The sequence below is a fragment of the Macrobrachium nipponense genome, chromosome 3 (genome assembly GCF_015104395.2).
Source record: "Macrobrachium nipponense isolate FS-2020 chromosome 3, ASM1510439v2, whole genome shotgun sequence".
In the NCBI taxonomy this organism is placed as follows: Eukaryota; Metazoa; Arthropoda; class Malacostraca; order Decapoda; family Palaemonidae; genus Macrobrachium; species Macrobrachium nipponense.
The window spans coordinates 19,090,429-19,117,020 of NC_087202.1; the positions used below are offsets into that span (position 1 = coordinate 19,090,429).

The 26,592-nt window shown below is 43.2% G+C and overlaps 1 protein-coding gene across 3 annotated transcripts in view; it reads left to right on the forward strand.

Annotated features, from left to right (window-relative positions):
- The window catches only part of LOC135221644 (SET and MYND domain-containing protein 4-like), a 158,365-nt gene that overhangs the window by 19,927 nt on the left and 111,846 nt on the right, over window positions 1–26,592 (forward strand). For all 3 annotated transcript variants that reach the window (XM_064259332.1, XM_064259331.1, XM_064259333.1), the window contains 2 exons: window positions 2,934–3,033; window positions 3,335–3,472. In XM_064259332.1, coding sequence (XP_064115402.1) covers window positions 2,934–3,033; window positions 3,335–3,472 — 238 coding nt within the window. The remainder of the gene's footprint in view (window positions 1–2,933; window positions 3,034–3,334; window positions 3,473–26,592) is intronic.

Consider the following 26,592-nt stretch of genomic DNA (forward strand, 5'->3'; position numbering starts at 1 on the left):
ACTGGTTCTGGATCCTCTGATGTGGGCGATGAATGCAGTGATTCAGGACTGGTCCAACCTAGATTTATATACCTTCCCTCCATTCAGTATGGTGAGGGAAGTCATCAACAAGCTCCAGTCTCACGACAATGTCTCCATTACTCCTATTTTGGCCACAGGAGTGGTTTCCAGATCTTCTTGGACTTCTAGTAGGCTTCCCCAGACTTCTTCCACAGCTTCAAAGTCTACTCAAGCGGCCCCACTTCCATCAGTTTCATTAGTGTCTACTCCCAATCTGACAAGCTTCAGACTGTCTGGAAGCTTGTCAGAGCGAAAGGATTTTCAAGAGCAGCTGCAGTAGCTGTTGTTAATTGCAGATGGCAGTCCTCTTCCAGAGTATACTACTAGGCTAAGTGGTCAGTCTTCCTCTCATAGTGCCAAGAACGCATTATCTCAGCTTCTAAGACCCTCTGATGCAGATAGCAGACTTATTTCTCTTTCTCCGATCTTCTAAGGGGCTAGGATCTTCAACCATTAAAGGCTATAGATCTAGATTGAACTCTGTGTTTAGCCATAGTCTTAATTTAGCGGAGAGTCGGGATATTAGCAACTTAAGTCATTCGATTGTACGTACTGTGAAACAAGGCAAATCTACTACAGTATCATTTTTCCTAGATGTAGTCCATTATTGGCTCTCACGTAGGTCCCCCTTTGCGCCTATTCATTATAGACAAGTTGGCTTCTCTCAAGGTGATGTTATCTACAAGTTTACATTAGGTTTCTTAGCCAAGGATGAAAACTCTTCTTATCCCTGGCCTAGTTCTTACACTATCAAGAATTCAACTAGTACTCTGGGACTGTCAGATCTGGTGAGAGCCTTGGAAGTGTTACCTGAAGAGGAGCAAGAAGGTCAGAGGTTCTTCTTGTAATTGCTGGTTTTCGGTCAAGTACCCCTTGTGCCCTTTATCTAAGAATGCACTTTCCTTCTTGAGAGAAGTTATTTCTGAGGCACACAAGGGTATTCAGGAGGGTCTTTTAGCCTTATTTAAGGTGAAAGTTCATGAGGTTAGAGCAGTGGCTACCTCATTAGCATTAAAACTTGATTTGTCGCTTTCCATAATTATTCAATCTACATTTTGGAAATGTAGATATATGTTTGCATCACATTATTTAAGAGATGTAGAAACTGTGTATGAAAACTGTAGTTCGTCATGGCTGTTTTCCGTAGCTGGCATGATACTGGGTGAGGAAGGTAGGTATTGGTATATTTTCTATTTCTCTATCTCCTTACCTTGGTTCAGGTGATCGAGTTATGGGAAGATTGGGAGGTACAGTATACCCAGAGTACCCACCTGTCAATTCTCTCTGTTTGGTTGGGTGTGGGTTTTTATTGAAGTTGTAGGTTACATATATCTCCGGTTAGTTTTTATTGTGTGCCCAGGGCAAGGGGTTATATTTGATTTGATGCTTCGGCAACCATTGGAGTACTCCTTGGTTGCAAAGCCCCCGGCTACAGGTCCAAAGGAGTGACAACTAGGGGCATTATCCTCCTGCTGTAGCTTTCTCTCCAGGTAAGGTTACAACAAGCATTTCACTAATTTTGGCTAACTTTCTATTTAAAAATTATCTCCATTACGAGTATATTTTGAGTAGTTTTAGGAATCGGCAATGTAATTTCATGGTAAGTTACTTACATGTATAAAAACGACATTTTTATAATAAGATGAAATTTTATACAGACAGTCCCTGGTTATCGGTAGGGGTTCTGCTCCAACGGCTTGACAATAAGCGAAAATCGCAGATAACTTGGGCTGATATTGGTATGTATTGATGCAGATAACCGGAAATGTGTGCATTTCAGCACCGAAAATCACAAATTTTTGGCGCTAGACAAGCACCGTGAAACTGGAAACTGAATCGTCTATAACTGCCTTATATACTTACCAAGTGATTACATGATTAGAGCCTCCACCAGCTTTCCTCACAGCTGCTTGTACCTATTCCTCAGCTGCTTGTACCTATTCTTTCCCAAAAGTAGGTAGGTCTAGTTACCACACAAACAAAATAGCGCTACCATGAATGTTTAGACTAAAGTTGCCACAATTAGTTGGGACTAGTACATAATAACAATGTAATTACTTGGTAAGTATATATAAAATTTTATATTTTTAGGAAAATCTCATTTTCACTCATGTCTGTTGTTTTGGAATAATGGGTTTTCCTGTTTTCCATCTACATGGAAGGATGAGTTACAGTGGACCCTTGTATTCACAGGGGATGTGTTGTAGACACCCCCCCCCCCCCCTGCGAATAGGTAGAATCTACCCCTATAAAAAATTTTAAAACTGCTTATTTTCTTAGTTCAAACTCAAGAACAACCCACTGAAAATACTTATAGTACCTTTTTTTTTTTTTTTTTCATCATCACAAAAAAGTGCATATAATCATGATATTTATGTGAAAATACTTTAATTTATGGATATTTCTCATAGATAAATATGTATTCTATTTTCCATCTGCAGGCCAGAGAACACAGGCATATCCAACTTTGTCTTTATATATAGAAATGAAGAAATTTTTAAAATTTCTCCATCGTCAACTACACATTTTATTACTTAGTATTCACATCTTAATGATTGGTTATTGATATAGTTGTGGCTGTTTGGTCATGGTACCATACAACATTGATCAGTATAGCATTCAATAGTTATAATTTTTTGGGAGGTTAGAGTCAGAGGACAGTTAATAGTCTAGTTTCAGGTAGGTGCTGTACCTGACTTTTCAAGTACCTATGTTGTTTACTAGATGTATAGTACTTAGGTATTTTGTTATTCATTTTGAAAAGTTTAACTATTTATATACAGTTTCTTTTAACATAGTATATCCTGATGGTAGTCTTTTTCATTGAAGTGATTATTGCATCTGATTACGTATTAACACACTTTATTTTTCAGAAATGAGCTTCAGCAGATTCTAAAGATCTTGTATAAAAAGTGTGATGATCATGGCAAATCTGAAAAATTGGCACTGGAGGCTAAAGAAAAGGGATCAAAGGTAGGAATATTATTTCTCATTGTAGAACAACCAGTGCTCTTGATGTTGCATTTTAGAAAAGTTCTTGGAACCCTGTATTGGCAAAAGGATATTTCGCAAATTGTTCTTCATCAGGTGTAGAGGTCAAGCTTGGTGACCAGACAAAACAAGAGTTTATGTAACTGTAACTTTAGGGCCTAAAATAGAAACAACTTTATCGTAGCCCCAGGCATCATGACTTTTTTTAAACTGCTGTAACAAAATTAAGGTATGTGTTCAGTGAAATCAGTATTTTACATTTTGTCATCCTAATGTTTTTCAGGAATACGTAAAGAAGAAGGATGTTGATGCTCAACATAGCTTCACAGAAAGTCTAAGATTGGCTCCTGAGGATTCCCCTGTTCTTCCCCTTGCATATGGCAATCGTTCTGCTGTTCTCTTCCAGCTGAAAAAATACAAGGTATCTCATTATTTTAGCCACTTTTTAGCTCTTGTACATACTATGTAAATATTATACAGTATCTATGTTGATATATGCTGCATTACAGTGGTCCCTCCGTATTAGCGGGCGGGGGATGTGTACCAGACCCCCCCGTGAATAGTTAGGACCCGCGAATGTTTGGAACCCCTATAAAAACACTAAAAACAGCCTATTTTATTTGTTAAAACTCAAGAAAAACTCACTAAAAATGTTTATACTTTGTTTTGTAATAGTTTTATCACAAAAAGTGCATTTTATGATGAAATTGATAAAAAAACCAGGAATTTGTGGATATTTCTCATAGAAAAGTACCGCGAATAATGCTGGGAAACGTTCCCGAGAGAAATCCAGGAATGTGTGAGTCCGCGAATCCGGAGAACGTGAGTAAGGGGGGTCCACTGTAATCTGCAGATGATGTTTGTGTATGTGCAGTGAGGTCCCATTACATCATAGTATTCCTTTTATGTTTTATAATTTTGAAAAATGAGAAAACATTTAAAAGGCGTGAGTCCAGAAATGTGGAGATAATGTGGTTTTGTTTTTTCTCATAGGGACAAGATATGATATTTAGAGGTGTAGGTTGAGAGCAATAGACTTTAGTTTGACGGATCTAAACTGATAGATAGATGGTTTACCTCTTTGAGAAAAACCCTGTTGCCACTTCTCTCTTGACCTTGAAATCGTCCCCTTCTTAAGTATTCACCCATCTATCTCTCAGTGAGGTAATAATTATTTGGGACGGTGATTAGGTAATTAAACTGACCGTATAAATCCTAGTCTGTAAACTCTATCCCCTTTCTATTTGGTAATTACTTTTGAGACTTTATTTATTCTGTTGTAGTTGTTGTGGCTTATACCATTCAATTTTGCATATATTACATAGCATTTTGTTCATGAAACTTACCTGACAGATATATATATAGCTGTATTCTCCGAAGTCCGACAGAATTTCAAAACTCGCGGCACACGCAGTGGGCGGCCAGGTGGTAGTACCCATTCCCGCCGCTGGGAGGCGGATATCAGGAACCATTCCCATTTTCTATTCATATTTTTTTCTGTCGCCGGTCGGTAAACTCCTGTTTACAGACCTCCGCCCAGGATTTTTGGATTTGACTCGTTCTAAGTATCTGGATTGACTTTTGGTTTTGACTCTGGATTGTTGGATTGGCATACGCGATAGTGGACTGTTTTTTTATTTTGGATTGGCTTTTCTGTGAACGTGATGTCGGGATCAAGTTCAGTGAGCTTCAGAGTGTGTGTGAGGAGTGATTGCAAGGTGAGGCTACCGAAATCATCGGTAGACCCCACACAGTATGTATGGGGTGTAGGGGGCATGTTTGTTTGTTGGATGATCGTTGCATTGAATGCAAAAGTTTGACTGATGATGAATGGAAGGTGTATGAATCCTATCGGCGTAAGTTGGAGCGCGATAGGATCAGGAGGTCTTCCTCCAAGAGCGGTTCTACGAAAGGTAAGGGAAGTAACATTTTCATACAATGAACTTACCTGTCAGATATATACATAGCTAAGACTCCGTCGTCCCCGACAGAAATTCAAATTTCGCGCCACTCGCTACCGGTAGGTCAGGTGATCTACCTGCCTGCCCTGGGCGGCAGGACTAGGAACCATTCCCGTTTTCTATCATATTTTCTCTGTCGCCGGTGGTATCAACATTGTTGTTACTACCTCCTGACTGGAATTCGCTTTTCAAGACTTTATTGATCATCTTTATTGGATTTCTTGGTGACGTACTGGATCGTTGTTTTGGCATTCGCTACTGTGGACTGGATTTGGACTTGCTTTTGATTTTTCTAATAGAATGTCTGATTCAAGTGTTAGTGTGAGAGTGTGTGTGAATGTAGGCTGCAAGGTGAGGATACCGAAGGCTTCGGTTGATCCTCACACTGTATGTCGTAAATGTAGGGGGTTTGACTGTTCTTTGGCTAACACCTGTATTGAGTGTGAAAAGTTGGATGCTAATGAATGGAAGACTCTAACTTCTTACTTGAAGAAGTTAGAGAGGGATAGGATTAGACGGGCTGCACAAAAGAGTGTGAGTACAAGGCCTATTGAGCCTGTTTCTGAGTCTAACTCTCCTTTTATTAATGAATATGATTCTCCCTATGTATCTGAATCCTCACAGGCTTTGCATTCGGATTCGGCTTCTGAAATCGCCAATCTGAAGGCTACTCTTCGTAAAATGAAGACAAAGATGGCGGCCATGCAAGGTAAGGCTAGTGATTGTGAATTACTAAGTGAAGTGAGTGTTCCCAGTGTTGTGGAGGGGGCGTCTGACCGTCCCTGCGATGCTCCCAGGCCTAGACCTCTTCCAAACTCACATACCCAGAGGAGTAGGAAAGTCGAAAGTCGTACGGAGGTTGTGGGGAATCCCCAACGGTCAGGCGTCCCTTCAGCAGGTTCTGTTTCGTTACAGTCTGCTCAGGACCGCTCTAATAGAAGCGTCCTACGAGATTGTTTCTCGTCGTCCGGTTCTCCTTCACCTAAACGAGGGTGGAAGGACTCTGATCTTTCTAGGCCACTGAAAAGGCATTGGAAAGAGCGCGCGTTCGACTCGAGCCCGGAACGCTTCTCGGAGGAAGCTCCTTCTTCTATCAAGAAGGCTAAGCTGGTTTCGACGCCTCCTAGAACAGTATTTGAGGATCGCACTTCTTCGAGTTCTCCTGCTTCTTCTATTAAAGAGGACGCTGGGGTGGCTTCCAAGAGGATATTGCTTGCAGTTCAAGAGCAGATTGCCTCTTTGCTTGGAGTTCTTTCGAGGGACTCCTCGCAAGAAGGACGCTAGACTTCCTATTAAGAAGTCTCGTCTTCTTTCACCAGCCAGACGTGAAGCGTCCTCCAGACATGGGACGTCTTCCAGGCGCGAAGAGTCGTACAAACGTCAGGATCTATCCGAGCGAGTTCCTCTAGATCAGGATACGCTCAGGAGTGAGGCGCCAGCCAGGCGCGAGGATTCAGCCAAGCGCGAGGCGCCAGCCAGGCGTGAGGAGTCAACATTGCGTGAGGCGCCAGACAAGCGCGAGACGTCAGCCAGGCGCGAGATGCCAGCCAGGCTACACGCTCCAGCCAAGCGTGAAGCGCCAGCCAAGCGCGAGGCGCAAGACAAGCGCGAGGCGCCAGACAAGCGCGAGGAGCTTTTCAGGCGCGAGAAGTCAAGCAGACGCGAGACTTCTTTTAGACGTGAGAGAGAGTCGGTTCACTCTATGAGCCCCTCTCCTAGTAGGAGTTTGTCACCAGTAGAGAGAGAACGGGATGAAGATCCTCTCGTTTTTCAGGCCGATTCTCCACAAGGTGTAGAAGGAGATTCGGAAGAAGAGGGTGACGGTAGAGAAGGAGTCTCGAACTATAAAGTTCTGACTGACCTTCTTTTACGAGAATACGGAGATTCTTTAACTCCTGCCGCTCCTCCTTCGCCTCGATCACTGTTTTCGAGTGCGATTGTGCCTAAGTCTTCGTCGGTCTTGAAGATGAGACCTACGATCTCTATGAAGAGAGCTCTTCAGTCCTTAGACAAATGGATGTTGTCTAAGAAGGATCTGGGCAGAACCACCTTCTGTATGCCTCCAGCCATACTTTCTGGCAAGAGAGGTTTCTGGTACCGAACTGGGGAGAACATGGGCCTTTCTCTCCCAGCGGCAGCCGAAGCGGACTTTTCAACCTTGGTTGACTCGTCAAGGAGACACGCTTTGAATGGAGCTCGCGTGTCTTGGGCGATTTCGGAGACGGATCATCTCCTCAAGGGACTCTTCCATATTTTGGAAGTGTTTAATTTCCTAGACTGGTCCCTTGGGGTGATGTCTAAGAAAGCTCATGACTCGGATGGTCTAGACCCCGAAGTCATTCTGAGTATTCTTGCTTGTATTGACAAGACGGTACAATACGGATCAGGAGAAATCTCCTCTCTTTTCGGAGCAGTACTCCTTAAGAAGAGGAGTATTTTTAGTTCCTTCCTAACCAAGGCGGTTTCTCCCTCACAGAGAGCAGCCCTGGTTTTCGCTCCCATGTCTGACTTCCTGTTTCCTTCTCAGTTAGTGAAGGACATTTCTCGATCACTGACTGAGAAGGCGACTCAGGATCTTCTCCTGCAAACTGCAAGGAAGAAGAGACCACTTGTTTCAGTTGACAAGAAAGGACCGACTTCTACGGTTCAGCCCTTTCGAGGAGGCCCTCTCTCCAGAGCTACCTCTAAGAGAAGAGGTCTTGAGAGGAGAGGTAAGGCTCCTTCCCGTCCCTTTAAGAAAGGGAAGTGAGACAGACAGCCTCCAAACACCAGTGGGGGCCAGGCTTCTCGAATTTGCAGACGCCTGGTCACTCATAAACTCGGACGCCTCTTCCATGTCCATAATCAGGAAGGGATATCTTATCCCCTTCCAAGACAGTCCTCCCCTAACGACCATTCCGCGGGAACTGTCAGCCAGATACAGGGACCCTGTACTGAGGGATACTCTTCGTCTGATGGTGAATCAAATGTGGGACAAAAGAGCTATAGAATTGGTTCTAGAGCAAAACTCTCTGGGGTTTTACAATCGGCTTTTCCTGGTTGCGAAAGCCTCGGGGGGCTGGAGACCAGTTCTAGATGTCAGCGCTCTGAACAAGTTCGTTCTAAAGGAGAAGTTCTCTATGGAGACTTCGGCCTCAGTCCTGGCGGCTTTACGTCAAGGAGATTGGATGGTGTCACTGGATCTCCAGGACGCCTATTTTCATGTCCCGATTCACCCTTCGTCGAAGAAGTACCTCCGTTTCATGACGGGGGGAAGGATCTTTCAGTTCAGGGCCTTGTGTTTCGGCCTGTCCACAGCTCCTCAGGTCTTCACAAACCTGATGAGGAATGTGGCGAGGTTTCTTCACCTCAAAGGCGTCAACATCTCTCTATATTTGGACGATTGGCTCATCAGGGCCAGAACAGAGAGACAGTGTTTGGAGGACCTTTCTTGACCCTAGACCTGATAAAGGCGTTGGGACTACTCGTGAACCTCGAGAAGTCACAGCTGATTCCCAGACAAAACTTGGTCTATCTGGGGATTCAGATGGATTCTCGGGGTTTTCGAGTATTTCCTTCGCAAGAGAGAATCGTGAGAGGCTTGGAAAAAGTCTCTCTCTTCTTAGGGAAAGAACGGACTTCGGCGAGGGAATGGTTAAGCCTGCTAGGCACCCTTTCCTCGCTCGAACAGTTCTTTCCTCTAGGAAGACTACATCTTCGCCCTCTTCAGTTTTTCTTAAGGAGATCTTGGAACTGGAAGACGGGACTTCTCTCCGACAGTTTTCTCCTTCCAATGGAGATGAAACCACACCTGCAATGGTGGTTGTCCCCTCTAAAAGAGAACAAGGGAATTTCTCTGGAAGTTCCGAACCCAAGCCGAGTGTTGTATTCCGACGCATCGGAGAAGGGTTGGGGAGCAACACTAGGACCGAGAGAAGAAGTGTCAGGCACCTGGAAGGCAGCACAGGTGTCCTGGCACATAAATTGCAAAGAACTTCTAGCAGTTCACTTGGCGCTAAAGTTCTTCGAACCCTTTGTGACGAACAGTGTGGTCCAAGTGAATGTGGACAACACTACAGCCCTGTCCTACATTCGGAAGCAAGGAGGAACGCACTCAGTGTCGCTTTACGAGATAGCAAGAGATCTGCTAATTTGGGCCTCACAAAGAAACATCTCCCTCCTGACAAGATTTGTTCAGGGGACGAGAAACGTCAGGGCGGACAGACTGAGCAGGAGAAGCCAGGTCCTTCACACAGAATGGACTCTTCATTCAGAGGTGTGTCAGAGTCTTTGGGATCTTTGGGGCACTCCTCACGTAGATCTGTTCGCCACATTCCTTTCCAAAAGGCTGGAAGTCTTTTGTTCAGTGGTGGAAGACCCAAGAGCTCTCGTGGTCGACGCCTTCCTGCTGGACTGGTCTCATGTGGACGTGTACGCTTTCCCCCCTTTCAAAATCCTGGGACAAGTGTTGAGAAAGTTCGTAGCGTCCAACGGGACAAGGATGACCCTGATAGCCCCGTTTTGGCCAGCACAAGATTGGTTTGCAGAGGTGCTGGAGTGGACAGTAGACTTCCCAAGATCCCTTCCAAAAAGGATGGATCTTCTCAGACAGCCACACTTCGAGAGGTTTCATCAAAACCTCCCCTCTCTGCGCTGACTGCCTTTCGACTATCGAAAGACTTGTCAGAGCGAGGGGGTTTTCTCGCGAAGCTGCAAGCGCTATCGCTAGAGCCCGCAGAGCTTCCACTAGACGAGTCTATCAGTCGAAGTGGGAGGTATTCAGAAGGTGGTGTAAGTCTAAGAAGTTTGTCCTCCTCCAGTACCTCTATAACCGAAATCGCTGATTTCCTTTTGTTCTTGAGAGAGGTCTCTCATTTGTCTGTATCGACGATCAAAGGATACAGGAGCATGCTTTCGGCAGTATTTAGAAACAGAGGCCTAGACATTGCTGAGAATAAAGATCTGCACGACTTGATTAGATCGTTTGAAACGACAAAATCGAAGGAACTAACTCCTCCCAGCTGGAACCTGGACGTAGTTCTCAAGTTCCTTTCGTCTGACAGATTTGAGCCTCCCCACGTAGCTTCGTTCAGGGATATAACAAGAAAATGCTTGTTTCTCCTATCTTTGGCGACAGCCAAAAGAGTTGGCGAACTTCATGCCCTAGAAGATGAAGTCGGCTTTTAAACAAAGACTCGGCCTTTTGCTCGTTTAGAACTCTTTTTCTAGCGAAGAATGAAAATCCATCGAATCCCTGGCCCAAGAGATTCGAGGTCAAAGGCTTATCGAGTCTAGTAGGGAGAGAAACAGAGAGGTCTCTTTGCCCGGTAAGAGCCTTGAAGTTCTTCTTACAAAGAAAGAAACAAATGGGAGGCTCTAGACAAAGTCTTTGGTGTTCGATTAAGGACCCCACAAGAATCATGTCTAAGAACGCATTAGCTTTCTTCATTAGGAGCGTCATTACGGATGCTCACAAGTTCTGTCCTGACGACTTTTCCGCTTTTAAGAGTAAAAGCCCATGAAGTTAGAGCAGTGGCGACGTCTCTCTCTTTTCAGAAGAATATGTCGTTAAAGAAAATCATTGACACGACATATTGGAGGTGCAATTCAGTTTTTGCATCTCACTATCTTAAAGACGTTCGCGTGACCTACGAGAAATGTTTTTCTCTGGGACCTTTTGTATCGGCGGATACAATACTGGGTACGGGAGCAAACACCAATCCTTAAATTTGTACATACCTTCTACTAGATATGTTCTAGATTTCTGCTGACAAAGAGGGCTCGGTGCTGCAATGGCGGCCAGTCACTGTTGTTCAGTAAGGAACTCTTGTGATATCTTTTAGGGGAGTATTAAAATTTTTTTTTTTTTTTTGTTTTTTTGAGAATTTTTGTATGAATGCGTTTTTCGTTTCGAGTTATGGGTTGTTTGTAATGAGTTCGGGGATAACTCAGAACAATTCTATATACTAACATGGTGGTTAGGATCAGGTGGTCGGGATTGGTTATGCTCCTTCACAAGGTGTGTTGTCATAGAAGTGGTCCAGTACCCATTGACAAAGTCCTTTTAGGCTCTGCCGAGTAAGCGGTTCTTATACCCATCGACAGACCCACAAGAACTCTAGCCATAGATCTAATATCTCGCTAAAGTCTTGAGGTGATGCAGACTACCGGGCTACAGCCACGAAGTCTACCACCTATCAGGTAGGAACCAATGTTTTTCTTTTATACCTACAACATATGTTGTTTACCTGTCTATTCCATATTAGCTGTCTCTGACCCTCCACCAAATGGTGCCAATCAGCTATGTATATATCTGACAGGTAAGTTCATTGTATGAAAATGATATTGTTATAATACAATAAAGTTTCATACATACTTACCTGGCAGATATATACGATTAATGGCCCACCCAGCCTCCCCGCAGGAGACAGGTGGAAGAGAGAAAATATGATAGAAAACGGGAATGGTTCCTAGTCCTGCCGCCCAGGGCAGGCAGGTAGATCACCTGACCTACCGGTAGCGAGTGGCGCGAAATTTGAATTTCTGTCGGGGACGACGGAGTCTTAGCTATGTATATATCTGCCAGGTAAGTATGTATGAAACTTTATTGTATTATAACAATATCATTTCTCCTATTTTAACACCAGTAGAATTTGCTTCACCTAATCCTGTGTTGTTGCCTGAGGGCCCTAGTTCTGTGTCTGGAGAAGGTAATGCCCTTTCTCTGATTCTAGAGTCGTTACGCACTCTAGAGTCCAAAGTGTTGGCCCTAGAAAACGGCTCAAGTAAAGTGTGTGATCGTGCCCCTAGTGTTGTGGAGGGGGCGTCAGATCGGCCCCATAATGCCTCTAGGTCTAGACCTCTGTCGGACTCCCAGGACTCAGGGAGTGGGCATGTCGAAAGCCGCAAGAGGGTTACGGGGGCTCCCCACCGATCTGGCGTCCCTTCGGCAGGACCTGTTGCTACTTCCCAGGCTGCCAAGGAGCGTGCTCAGGCTCGCATCCTTAAGGACTGTTTTTTTCGTCCTCCGAGGCGCCCTCCCCGCCGCGCAAGGGGTGGAGCGCTCGGAGAGACTCGCGTCGTTGAAAAGGACTTTTCCTAGGGTGGAGGACGCTTTACGTCCCCTCTCTCCGCTATCGTTGCGGTCTTCGCCTGCGTCGTATGACGCGTTTCCTCCACAGAAGAGAGGTAGGACGTCGTCCGAGGACGACGCTGAGAAGCGCTTCTCTCGCGCCTCGGAGAGGCAGGTTGCTGTACCTGTGAGAAGGAAGGAGGCGTCCCCTCGCCCCTCGTCTTCTCGCAGGCGCAGCCCTTCACCTCCTCTCGTTTCTTCGCCAATGAAGAGTATTCTTGTGTCTCTTCAAGACCAATTGTCGGCCTTAATGGCTCAGAAGACTCGCCCAGCAGTTGAGCCTAAACGTAGGAAGGACGCTAGACTGCCTGTCAAGAGGACGAGGCAGTCTCCTTCTCTGTCTCCTCGTTCGTTCATCTGTTCTCCGGCTGTGCTTCTCCTTCGGAGCATTCCTTGTTCTCGTTATGCGGGTAGGAAGTCTCGTGGACAGGACGCTTTTCTTCCCTCTCGACGTCCTGATCAGCCCGCGCGTCAGGACGCCTTTGAGGACGCTCGGCAGGACGCCTTGGAGGACGCTTTTGAAGACGCTCGTCGGGATGTTTTGCTTGACGCTTTGCCTGTTGAGAAGGCTTTCGAGAGCGCCCAGAAGGACGCTTTGAAAGCGAAAGCTGGACGCTTGAGCGGAAAGCGTAAGGACGCTCCTCGAGAGCGAATAAGAGTAGCCTCTCTTGACGCGCAGCGCGGTCAAGACGCTCTTCGTGGTTCGAGCTCTAAGGATCGACAGAAGGTCGGTCGCTTTGAAGAGGCTGATATTAGTCATCCTCGAAAGCCTTTGTTGAAGGCTAGACCCGTTGGGCGCACGCCCTCTCCAGAGGTTCAATCTCCTTTGCCTCTTCGGGAGGAAGGAGAGCTTAGTAGTCCGGCGGACTCAGTTGAGGAAGAACAGCCGTCAGTTTCGTCGGTATCCGACTACAAGGTGCTGGTTGCGACTTTTACGCTCTTTGGTTTTGGTGAGAAGTTCCAGCCTGCAGCTCCCAAGTCTCCACCCTCTCAGTTTTCGTCATCGAAGTCGTGCAAGGTTCCGGAGTTTGTGGAGATGAAAACTTCCTTGTCCACTAAGAGAGCGTTCAAGAAGTTGCAGGATTGGATGGAACGTCGGAAGGATCAGGGCAAGTCGACTTTCGCCCTTCCGCCTTCAAGACTCAGTGGGAAAGGCGGCATTTGGTATGAGACCAAAGGTGAAGTAGGAGTTAAGATCCCGTCGTCTTCCCAAGGGGACTTTGCTAGTCTGGTCGATGCCCAAAAGAGATCTCTTTTTTATTTATCGAACCGCTAAGATTTCATGGACACCAACGGAGATTGACCATCACATGAAAGGGTCTGGTTAAGGACTCTGGAAGTCTTTAACTTTCTAGACTGGTGCCTGGGAGTCCTGGATCTTCAATCTAGGAGTCCTGATTCTTTGAGTCTGGGGGAGCTGTCCAATGTGTTATCTTGCATGGACAAGGCCGTCAGGGATGGTTCGGAAGAGTTAGTGTCTCATTTTAGCACTGCTTTCCTCAAGAAGAGAGCGCTTTTCTGCAATTTTACAGCTAGGTCTGTTTCTGCATCGCAGAAAGCGGAGCTTCTCTTTGCACCTCTTTCGAGCCATCTCTTCCCCCAGGCTATGGTAAAGGACCTGGCAGTGAGCCTACAAGAGAAGGCTACCCAGGACCTCTTTGGCCCAGTCTTCAAGACGTCCCACAGTCCCTACCATGTCGTCTTTGGTGGACGACCTACCTAAGGAAAGGTTTGAACCCTTTCGTGGCGCTCCTCCCTCGAGAGCTGCTCCTCGAGGGAGAGGGCTTGCAAGAGGAAGAGGTTCCTTCAAACCTAAATCCTCTAAGTGAGAAGATAGTCCTTCAGATGCCGGTCGGAGCCAGGCTAAAGTTCTTTGCGGGGGGGTGGAGAGAGAGAGATACAGATGCGTGGTCCTCAAGATAGTGGAACAGGGGTACAAGATCCTTTGTGGACCCTCCTCCTCTATCTACGACTCCCAGAGATCTTTCCCCGTCGTATCAAGGGGAGAAACATCAGGTTCTTTTAGATCTTTTAGATCAAATGATCAAGAAAAGAGCGGTGGAGCAGGTCTTAGACCTGGGGTCACCAGGATATTACAACAGCCTGAATCTTTTCATAGAAAAGAAAAAATTCAAGATGGAAACACCTCAGTCGGTTCTAGGAGCCTTAAGACCGGGCGACTGGATGGTGTCCTTGGACCTACAGGACGCATACTTTCACATGCCTATCCACCCTCTTTCAAGAAAGTTTCTGAGGTTTATACTAAGGGACAAAGTTTGGCATTTCCGAGCCCTTTGTTTCGGTTTAAGCACGGCTCCGATGGTATTTACCATGCTCATGAAGAAACGTAGCGAGATGGTTACATTCTGCAGGAATAAGAGTGTCCCTGTATTCTCGACGATTGGCTTAATCAGAGCATCGTCAGAAGAAAGGTGTCTGAAGGACCTTCACTTCACGTTGGCCTTGGCGAGGTCCCTGGGACTTCTGGTCAACCTCGAAAAGTCGCATCTGACCCCAACACAGTCCATCGTATCTGGGGATTAAGATGGATTCAGTGGCTTTTCGAGCGTTTCCGTCCCAGGAACGACAGCTGCAAGGCTTAGAGAGAGTTTCGGCCTTCCTGGGGAAGGAAGCTTGCTCGGCGAGGGAGGATGGATGATCTGCTGGGGACCATTTCCTCGCTGGAAAAGTTTGTTTCCCTGGGAAGACTACACCTCAGACCTCTCCAGTTTTTCTTAGCAGACGAATGGAGAGTCAGAGAGGATCTGGATGCGACCTTTTTGATCACCAAATCGGTGAAGAACCATCTAAGATGGTGGTTAGATCCTCGGAAGTTTCGAGAGGGGTTGTCCCTAAAGATTCTGAGCCCAGACCTAGTGTTGTTTTCCGACGCCTCGGTGTCGGGATGGGGAGCAACACTAGGAGGGGAGGAGTGTCAGGCACCTGGAGGGGGGAACAAGGTGTCCTGGCACATCAATGTGAAGGAACTAGCGGCGGTTTTTCTGGCGCTACAGTTCTTCCAACAAAAGGTTGCAGAGAAAGTAGTCCAAGTCAACTCGGACAACACCACAGCCCTTGCGTACCTAAAGAATCAGGGAGGTACACACTCCCGTCCTCTATTTTATTTAGCGAGGGAGATTCTGCTGTGGGCAGATGCGAGACGGATAAGGATCCTGACGAGATTTATCGCAGGAGTCCAGAACGTCAGAGCAGACCTTCTCAGCCGACAGGATCAGATCCTGCCGACGGAATGGACGTTGCACCAGGACTCTGTCGAGAGCTCTGGAGACTGTGGGGGTGTCCGTTAGTCGACCTATTTGCGACGTCGAGAACAAAGAGGTTGCCTCTTTATTGCTCCCCTGTGCTGGATCCGGGAGCAGTCGCTATAGACGCTCTGCTCTGGGACTGGACGAACCTGGACTTGTATGCCTTCCCGCCATTCAAGATCATGGGGGAAGTAGTAAGGAAGTTCGCGGCATCGGAGGGGACGAGGTTGACCCTGATCGCCCGATGTGGCCCGCGAAGGAATGGTTCACAGAGGTAATGTCCTTCATCATAGACTTTCCGAGGACGTTGCCCTGGAGGAAAGATCTACTCAGACAGCCCCACTTCGCAAGATATCACCGAAACCTCTCCGCTCTGGGTCTGACTGCGTTCAGACTATTGAAAAGTTGGCCAGAGCGAGAGGTTTTTCTAAAGCAGCTGCGAAGGCGATCGCCAACGCTAGGAGGACTTCCTCGAGAGCTGTTTACCAGTCGAAGTGGGCTTCCTTCAGGGCATGGTGTAGAAAGGAGGGAATTTCCTCTTCCACTACCTCTGTGAGCCAGATAGCCGATTTCCTGCTTATTTTTGAAAGAAATAAAGAAATGTGCAGAAGCTGGCTTGTCCCGACCATCAAGGGATATAAGAGTATGCTGTCAGCAGTCTTCCGACACAAGAGGCCTAGACCTGTCTGACAACAGAGATCTTCACGATCTCCTGAGATCATTTGAGACGTCCAAGATACCTCAGGCGAGGCCTCCTTCTTGGAACTTGGATTTAGTCCTTAGACTGTTGATGTCGAGTCCTTTCGAACCTCTCCATGAAGCGTCTCTTAGGAACTTGACGAAGAAGGCTCTTTTCCTAACTGCTCTGGCGACGGCGAAGAGAGTTAGCGAAATTCAAGCCATTTGTAAGCGAGTGGGCTTCAAAGGTGACAATGCGGTCTGCTCTTTGAGTCCCACTTTCTTAGCAAAGAATGAAAACTCGTCTAACCCTTGGCCAAGGAGCTTTGAAATTAAGGGTATGACAAGCCTTGTGGGCCAAGAACCTGAGAGAGTCCTGTGCCCTGTCAGGGCTCTAAAGTTTTATGTCCACAAGACTAAGGAAGTACGAGGTCCCTCAGATAATCTGTGGTGTTCGGTTAAACGGCCCGATATACCATTATCCAAGAATGCTTTGGCGTTCTTTCTGAGGGACGTCATTAAAGAGGCTCATTCGTCTTACCAGAAGACCGATTTGAGCCTCTTGCGAGTGAAAGCTCACGAGGTCAGAGCTGTCGCAACCTCGCTTGCCTTCCAAAGGACATGTCGATCAAGGACATCCTTGACGCCACCTTTTGGAGGAGCAATTCAGTATTCGCCTCACACTACTTGAGAGATGTGAGAACGATATACGAGGACTGTTGTTCTCTTGGGCCATACGTTTCTGCAGACACAGTCTTGGGGGCTGAAGGTAGCTCTCTCCCTATCCCTTAGTTAGGTTTAGGTTAGTTTTTAGTTGTTGTGTTTTTTGGTTGTGGTGAGTCTTTGGTGAAGACCTCCCATCTCTTAGCTTAGTGTTCAGGGGGTCTTGGATAGTTGGTCAGGTGGTGGTCAGTTGCTTCGTTGCCCTCATTTGTATGGCTCTATGCTCTTGTCACATTGAGGTCACGTCCCCGTTGACAGAGCATCCAGAGCGCACCAGCACTACAGGTCTCCACCTGGCTGGCAACTCTGATTAAGCACAAGCAGGCTTAAGTGACAGTAATCACAGAGTCTACTTTGCTAACAGGTGAGGAACCCAAGGTGTACATCATCTACTTAATTTAAGTTTCCTACAAATCCTATTCTGTCTCTTCCCACCATCCGAAGGTGGGATTCAGCTATATATATCTGTCAGGTAAGTTTCATGAACAAAATGTTATTGTTATAATACAATTAAGTTTGTTCATACTTACCTGGCAGATATATATAATTAACCCTCTTACGCCGAAGCCCTAAAAATCAAAACCTCTCCTGTATGCCGGCGCCGGTTTGGAGTGAGCGCGGAACCGGAAAAAATAATTTTTTCAAAAAATCACAGCGCGCTTAGTTTTGAAGATTAAGAGTTCATTTTTGGCTCATTTTTTTTTATTGCCTGAAGTTTAGTATGCAATCATCAGAAATGAAAAATAATATCATTATCATATGTAAATAATGCGATATATGGTAGCGAAAAAAAAAAATTCATAGATAATTGTATTCAAATCACGCTGTGCAAAAAACGGTCAAAGCTAACGAGTTACTTTTTTTTTCGTTGTATTGTACACTAAATTGCAATCATTTTAATATATAATTCATAGTAAAACAATAAAAGCAACACCGGAAAAATATTATCACAAAATGATGTACGAATTCGTAACGAGCGGACGTAAAAAAATGTTATTTTCAAAAATTCACCGTAATTCTAAATAATGTTCTAGAGACTTCCAATTTGTTTCAAAATTAAGACAAATGATTGAATATTACGATACTGTAAGAGTTTTAGATTAGAATTGCAGATTTCGACCATTTCGGACGAGTTAAATTTGACCGAATGTCGAAATTTTAATATATATATTTTTTCATATGCACATATTTCAAAGATGGAAAAAGCTACAACCTTCAATTATTTTTTATTGTATTCTTCATGAATTTGCGCACATTTTGATATATTAAACTCTATAAAAAGGCTAATATGAAAAGGAGCAAATATTAGGATACTGCCATGTACGTATTTCGGAGACTTGCGGCCGCGAATCGGCGCGCGGAGTGAAGGTAAATATATTTTTCAAAAATTCACCATAAATCACAATATTGTTTTAGAGACTTCAAATTTGTTTCAAAATTAAGAAAAATGACGGAATATTACTAGGCCGTAAGAGTTTTAGCTTACAATTGCGTTTTTCAACTATTTCGGTAGAGTCAAATTTGACCGAACATGGTTTTTTTTTTCTATTTATCGTGATTTATATGCAAATATTTCGAAAAAAGAGAAAAGCTACAACCTTCAATAATTTTAGTTGTATTCTACATAAAATTGTGCACATTTTCATATATAAACTTTATGTAACAGCTAATTTTAAATGGTGCAAACATTTCGACAATCGCACAAAAAAATTCTGATTTTTTTCGGAAGAGTTACCGCGCGAACGTAATTTTTTTTTTTTTTCATAAATTCACCATAAATCGAAATATTGTGCTAGAGACTTCCAAGTCGTTGCAAAATGAAGGTAAATGATTGAATATTACTAGAATATAAGAGTTTTAGCTTACAATTGCGTTTTTCGACCATTTCGGTAGAGTCAAAGTTGACCGAAAGTTGAAATTTTTGCACTTAACGTTATTTATATGAAAATATTTCAAAACTGATAAAAGCTACAACCATGGGTTGTTTTTTGTTGTATTGTGCATGAAATTGCGCACATTTCCATATATAAACTTTATGTAACGGCAAATTAAAAGGTGCAAACATTAGGACAATCGCACGAAAAAATTTATCGGAAGAGTTATCGCACGAACGTAAGGAAAAAGTTTTTTCATAAATTCACCATAAATCGAAATATTGTGCTAGAGACGTCCAATTTGTTGCAAAATGAAGGCAAATGATTGAATATTACTATAATATAAGAATTTTAGCTTACAATTGCGTTTCTCGACCATTTCTGTAGAGTCAAAGTTGACCGAAGGTTGAAATTTTTGCACTTATCGTTATATATATGAAAATATTTCAAAATTGATAAAAGCTACAATCATGAGTATTTTTTAGTTGTATTGTGCATGAAATTGCGCACATTTTCATATATAATACTTCATGTAAAGGATAATTTAAAATGGTGCAATAATTATGTCAAAGTGACGAAATAATTTCCGAGATGTGTCACTGATACTTTTTAGTGCGATAAGAAAGAAATTCGCGCTTGCGCGCCTGCGTAGCGATTGTAAACAAAACAACGCCTTGATCCGTGAACTCCCAGCATCCCCCAAGGCGCGTGATACAAAAGTTTTCGGCTGGTAGGCCTATAAGTATTTTTCCGCGAATTTTTAAAAAAACTTTTTTGAGCCGACGTATGATACGTCCAATCGGCATACGGGAGACATTTTGACTCGACGTTTAATACGTCCAATCGGCGTAAGAGGGTTAAGTGCCCACCCACCTCCCCTCAGGAGACAGTGGCACTGATAAAAATATGAATAGAAAATGGGAATGGTTTCTGATATCCGCCTCCCAGCGGCGGTAATGGGTACTACCACCTGGCCGCCCACTGCGTGTGCCGCGAGTTTTGAAATTCTGTCGGACTTCGGAGAATACAGCTATATATATATCTGCCAGGTAAGTATGAACAAACTTAATTGTATTATAACAATAACATTTTATTTGATGATCTTTGACATTATTAAAAGTAATAAAAATCACCATTCATTATTTCTTATGACATTATCTTATAATCATGTCAGTAGAGTAACTTCTATTTTATCTCTTTTATTGTTCTCCATTCTACGTATTTGGTTATAACTTTTAAGGCTGGATTTATGGTGTTATGTTTTTATCACTTGTACTGATAACCCTTAGGAGCCGGGGTAATATATCGATATGCAGCACCCCTTGCCAGCAAAACTTTGAGGTCGGCAAAAAAAAAGAAAAAAAAAAACACACACATCAGTGAAAAGAGAAAGATATGCAAATGCACATGGTGAAAGAAAAATTTTAAAGGATTACCATACCTTCCACGAGAAGTTGAAAATTACTATTTACAACTCCTTGTGGGGCCTCTTTTACAAGACAATTATAAATTTTACCAATTTACATATGTTTTTTTCTAATAAATAATTTTATTTTGTAAAATTATAATTATAGCTAATATTTCTTTTCACTTTTCTTTGCAAAATTACATTATAACTTGCATGCTATCATAAAAGACAAGAACTAAAACCAACAGCAACCCTTTGGTATATTTATGCGGAAATTTACCAAAAAGACGTCATGTGAGAGAGAGTGAGAGAGGCAGCACATTCTCCCTTCTAGTACGAAGCAGAACTGAAGTCCCGAGATGCCTAGACTTGTGATTTTAGCCAGTGTAAAAGTTGCCATTAGTGAATTTATGTACTATAAAAGTGTTGGCACCTCTTTCCCACCCAATTCTTTCCAAATTGATGGCGCTTAATATTGACCACCCCAAACCTGTTATTACTACTCTCCATTAAGGGCTCAAAGAATTTTTGTAAAAATTACATTGCATTTTATTTGAAAATGTTTTTCATTTAAAGTAACAAAAATTGGTTCTCATGGTGGTGCGGCATGTCTAAAGGTTAGCTTAAGAGCTAAATCCTTTAAACTTCATGGTTTAATAGGATTGGCCCGCCTACATATCGCTTGTCAAAGGTAACAAGAAAAGTGTTAGCGTCTTCCGAAACAATTAAACAATTGTCTCATTTATAAATATGATTTCTCATTTTATTTATAAATAAAGTTATAATCACTATGTTCAGCAAAACATGTTCAAAACTTTAAACCAACCATTTGTTAATTCATGTGTTCTAAAGTTAGGTGTTCCAAACTGGACATTGGTAGATGTGTCGAACTATACAGTGGACCCCTTGTATTCGGCAGGGCATGTGTAGCAGACCCCAGCAAATAGTGAAAACCCTCGAATATGTAGAACCCCTCTAAAAACTGTTATAACTGCCTATCTTGAAAGTTCAAATACCAAATGTATACACTAAACATCCCACCTCAAATATAGCTTAAATTACTATCCTATTACTGTATTAATCTCTGTGAATATATTCTTAATATAATTTCAAAGTCATCTAAAACATTTTACATTAAAAGTATATATGTACAGCCAGCATTGAATTGGCAACATTATATATCTGACCAAGAGTGAAATTATGAATTGAGAGAGAGAGAGAGAGAGAGAGAGAGAGAGAGAGAGAGAGAGAGAGAGAGAGAGAGAGAGAGAGTATAAATCCTTACAACTCCAACACCTTCCCTTCCACCAATACAGATATCAGACTTGTCATTTACTCCGCCCTCTTTTCTCGAAGTGGATAAAAAGACTGGTTATTGCTATTTCTTTTATTAATTTTATTAATATTTGAAAATTATTTATTAGGTAAATCATTTGTTTATCATACTACAAAGCAAATAAACATTCATAAGTAAAAAAGAGAGAGAGAGAGATTTTATTGTTATGTAATCTTGTTAAACTTGATATCATTTGAAAATTAGTACAGGCAGTTCCCTGTTATATTGTTGTTATTAGTATTATTTGAAAATATTAATAAACACATATACAGTACGGTCCCCAATTATGCAAGAATTTGGTCAATCCATGGCCTCGCAGAACTGGAAATTCGCAGATCTCAAAACACATACCTTATGGGAATAATTATATTAGGGCCAAGGCAAACAGCAAATTACCCAGTCAAACTTTTTTTTATACTACACATTTTCAATACCTTTCTATGTACTGTACTGTAATTTTTTCTAATATGAAATTGTTCTTATGGATAAATAAAACGTTAAAATGGTTTAAATAACTTGAAAAAGTTTAAAATTACATACAGGATGGTGAAAAGCTCCCACACGTAAACAATACCACCATTGGATGCGAGTGTACTGTACGATACAGTCATTTTTTTAAAACAAAACCTTTTGGATGGAATTTCCTCTACCTACACTGCTAGAAAACCTTCAAACTTCTCTATCTCATCCTCCGTGAAAAGTTCTACTGAAGGAAGGCTTTGTGAACCATTTGAGGTTTCAGGGACTAGCGGATCATGCATGTCTTCACTCCTGTAAGGCCTAACAAACCTGGTTATGAGTGCCTGTCTGTTTATTTGTCCGGCACATTCACTATGTAATCGTTTTTATGTAAATTTATTCTATGATAAAAAAAGAACTGATGAAAATTCAAAATTTCATATGAAATTACATTTTCTTAAAAATAAATGATAAAAATTCAAAATTCAACATGAAATGACCGTTTCTTGGAAATTTTAGATAGAATGATTCTCTCTCTCTCTCTCTCTCTCTCTCTCTCTCTCTCTCTCTCCTCTCTCTCTCTCAAACACATGTGCTTCTCTGTTAATTACTAGTCATTTTCATCAAAACCTATTTCAACAATAGAAAAAAATAAATGATCAAATCTGCATGATGCGGATGATCAGAATACACTTTGCAGATCTGAATAATACACACTGCGCTATGACGTCACAAATGTGTGAGGCAGAGCCTTCCATCTTAGCTAATGACTGAGCAGGACATCTTTCTCTCACATTCCCTCCTGGAGGAATAATAGTTTTTTTCCTCCAAGCATTTCCCCCACCCCTTCTCTCAGATACCAGCAAACCCCCCCACATCTAAAATACTTGAAAAGACAATAAATTTGATACGTTTTGCGGCACGTGACTCGCAGAATTTGAACAGCTTCGCAGATACACAAAATCTATTTTTGAGAACTAGCGACCGCATTATTAAAGGGGAATTGCACAATTTGAACCCGCATATTCGGGACCGGACTGTACATACATGTACCATAAAAATTCTCTCATCTCAGTGAGAGGGAGAGATAGAGAAATTACTTGAACATTAGTTGGCAACACAACACTTGCTCCCCCTCCTGTCACATTACTTGACATATTTAACGGATCCAAACCTCAGCTTAGTACCTTGATCTGAAAAGAAAGATGCGGGGTAGAATGGATTTTCCCTCTCTCTGACATATGTTTTTTAATTATGAACTAAAATCTTACTAATTCACTATATAGTAGTATTTTCTTTAATGAATTGATATTATTGCTGTTTACATTATTATTAATACTTGAAAATTAGTAAATCATTTATTTATCATACAAAAACATACATCTCTGTTAGTGAGAGAGAGAGAGAATTATTATTTTTTATATGATATTTAATCCTATTAAACTTTCTAATACTGTATTAATCAATATTAATATTTGAAAATTAGTAAGTCATTTTTGTATGTATCATAAAAATGTATTTAGTCATGAAAATAACATCAAAATATGTACGCTAATAATAAAATTAATAAACATTACCTTAATATAATTTATCTAGCCCTAAATCCCCAAAAACCGCACCAAAATTTACCACATTGGCAACCCTGTTACCTCCTATTCTGTCCGCCAGTTGGCAACACTGTCGTTGACAGATACGAAAAACCTTCCCTCAAATCAGTTGTTAACGAGCGCCCGTGTTGTTTACATCACGGCTGCTCTTTATAAATTTCCTTAAACATTTTTGTGCCTTTAAAGCTTTCATTATTTGTTAAATGAGACTTTATATGAATTACCACTCACGCATTACATCACGAAATAGTGAATTAACTTTGATTTCTGTAGTGGTTCTTATCTTAAATTACGAACTTTTGCGCGACCCGGAACTACTGACCTGTCCAATTCTACAATGGATTACCAAGAAATTACGATGCTTCCTTCTGCCAGCAACATCAGGAACTGCCCGGTTTGTGGGACAAGGATGAGTAGCAGGGAGTATGAACCACATGACATTTGTAGCTCTTGTCGTGGACAGGTTTGTGACTTGACTTCTCGTTGTGACGTATGTAAGCCCTGGTCTGACGAGGATATGACTGCTTATATGAAACGCCAAACAATCTTGCAGCGTAAAAGATCGGTTAAGGAGAAAAAGAAATCGATTGCTAGAACTGTATCTAACGAATTCTTTGACTTGGGCGCTCATGATTCTGGCTCTTCGGTTTCGGTATCGTACGACTCCGACTCCGAATTAATTGATGCTTTGCCCCCTGTACAACCGGTAATTAGTGAAGTTATTTCTGATGTAGATTCGAAGATTTTGGCAATGGAAACTACCTGGAAACAGAATTTTAAGAAATTACAGCTTAGTCTAGATAGAGATATTTCTGCTAAGTTTAACAATCTGTCAGAGAATTTTCAAGAAGCCTTTACTAGAATGTCTAACACTTTTAGATTCATTTTCAGCTCCTCGTCAGGTACCTGTCGACAGCACCATGGGTAACGGTGCGACAGATACCCCGGCTTGTGAACCCCGTCGTGGCGAAGGCCTAGGGGGATCCGGTCCGGGCAGGTGCCTAACGAATCTTTACCCAACGTGTCCCCTGTTAGTCCCGTAACAGTGCCAAAGGGCGCTTATTTAGGAGAAGGGGGGGAGGGATATTAGTGTCAGACCTAAGATAGCTAGTCGTCAGGATTTTACTTCAGAGGAAGTTTCTAAGTTAGGATCTGACGATGATGATGATGATGACGCGGATTCGTGTGATATTGATGTTTCCTCGAATGGATGTCATGATGTAGAATTCAAGAAACTTTTTGATTTAATTTTGAGTTTTCTTCCTCAGGCGAGGCCTAAAGAGCAGAAGCAGCCTCCGCCTCGTTGTATTACAGGGATTTTTCTTGACGGTCCTTCCCGGTCACGGGAATTTTTACGTTTTCCCTTTGCCCAGAGGTTCGCGAGAGTGAGGGCGGACGTTGCCGCTAAACTTTCGAAGGTGATCGGGGAAGGGAAGAGGAAGCTCTCTTCTCTTCTACGACACCGGAGAGGAGTTTACCAGGTGGCGGATGATTCTTCATTCTCTCGACCCCCCCAAGCTAAATCCTGATTTGTTTCCGAACTTTCAAGTCAACCCTTGCCTTCTAAGGCTTCGGTCTCTGTCTCAATTGAAGATTTTATTGCTATGGAGGCTGTTATGAGCTCCTTACAAGAAGCTCAATCCTTCAATATGTGGGTCCTCGGAGGGCTTTTAATGTATATCAAGGACTCCGGGTTTGTTCCTCCTGATGCTCCTCTTTTTGAGAAATTCTGCTCATCCATTTCAATCGCTTCTGTACATCAGAACGAGCTTGCTGCTTCAATGCAGGCCTTTCTTGTTTCTCTAAGGCGTAACCTGTATTTGTCGCAGTTACCCTCCTCTGTATCGGAGATTCAGAGAACCCGTCTGTTGTCCTCTTCTCCTTTTGGCGATTTTCTTTTCGATATTTCTGTGCTTTCTGAGGTTTTGAAGGAACATCAAGGTGATGCCTCTTCCCAAGCTCACTGGGCCTTATCAAGAGCTTTTTCCTCTGGTCTTCCTCCCGTTCCTTCAAGGAGTAAGCGTAAGTTTAGGACCAGATCTGTACCTTCTGCTCCAGCCCAACAACCTCCTCTGGCTTTTTTTCCAGAGTACATCTCAGGTTGCTGGTGCCTCTTCTTCATCCTCTGGTGCTCACCCTTTGAAACGCGGGAGAGGTTCTTGGCGTGGCTCTAAGGGCAGAGAAAGAGCTCAACCTCCAGGAGGACCTTCTTCTTCTTCTTCCTTGTCTCTGCGTAAGAATTTTCGGAAGTAGGAGTCATCACCTCGCCTGGAGACCGCAGTAGGAGCTTGTCTCTCCCGCCATTGGTCAGCTTGCAGGGGAGAGCGGTGGATGCTTGGGTGGTGGAGGTCCTGAAGGAAGGTTACGAGATCCCTTTTGTTTCCAGACCTCCACTTTCCAATCGTCCTCTCGAGTTCAGCAGTTATTCCCCTCACTCAATCAGGGGTCAAGCCTTGGAGAAGGAGCTTTCGGCCTCTTGGAGAAGGATGCCATAGAGCGAGCTCCTCCTTCTCCCGGGTTTTACTCTCGGATTTTTGTAGTTCTAAAGGCCTCGGGTGCCTGGCGCCCCATCATAGATCTTTCGGTTTTGAACAAGTTCATTCTAAAGTCCAAGTTCAGGATGGAGACGGTCCAGACTGTTCTTTCATCCGTCAGGAGGGGGGACTGGATGATTTCCATCGATCTGCAGGATGCTTATCTGCAAATCCCCATCCATCCAAGAAGCAGACCTTACCTTCGGTTTTTCATGGACTCGGGAGTTTTCCAGTTCAAGACCCTTTGTTTCGGCCTCACCACTGCTCCACAGGTCTTTTCTCGGTGATGGCTCCTGTTTCAGCTATTCTGCATCAGTTAAACGTAAGGATGCTTCGGTATCTGGACGATTGGCTAGTCCAGGCCGAATCTCTAGAGAAATGTCTCCGGTCGAGGGAGATAATTCTGTGTCTTTGTGTCGAGTTGGGCATTCGTGTCAACTTCGACAAGTCCAATCTAATCCCTTGCCAGATCATGACTTATCTGGGGATTGTTTTGAATTCCCAGATTTTGAGGGTTTCTCCCGCTCAGAAACGGATAGACAAGCTTCTGAGTCTGATCGAAGAATTTTTGTCCTCCGTAACGC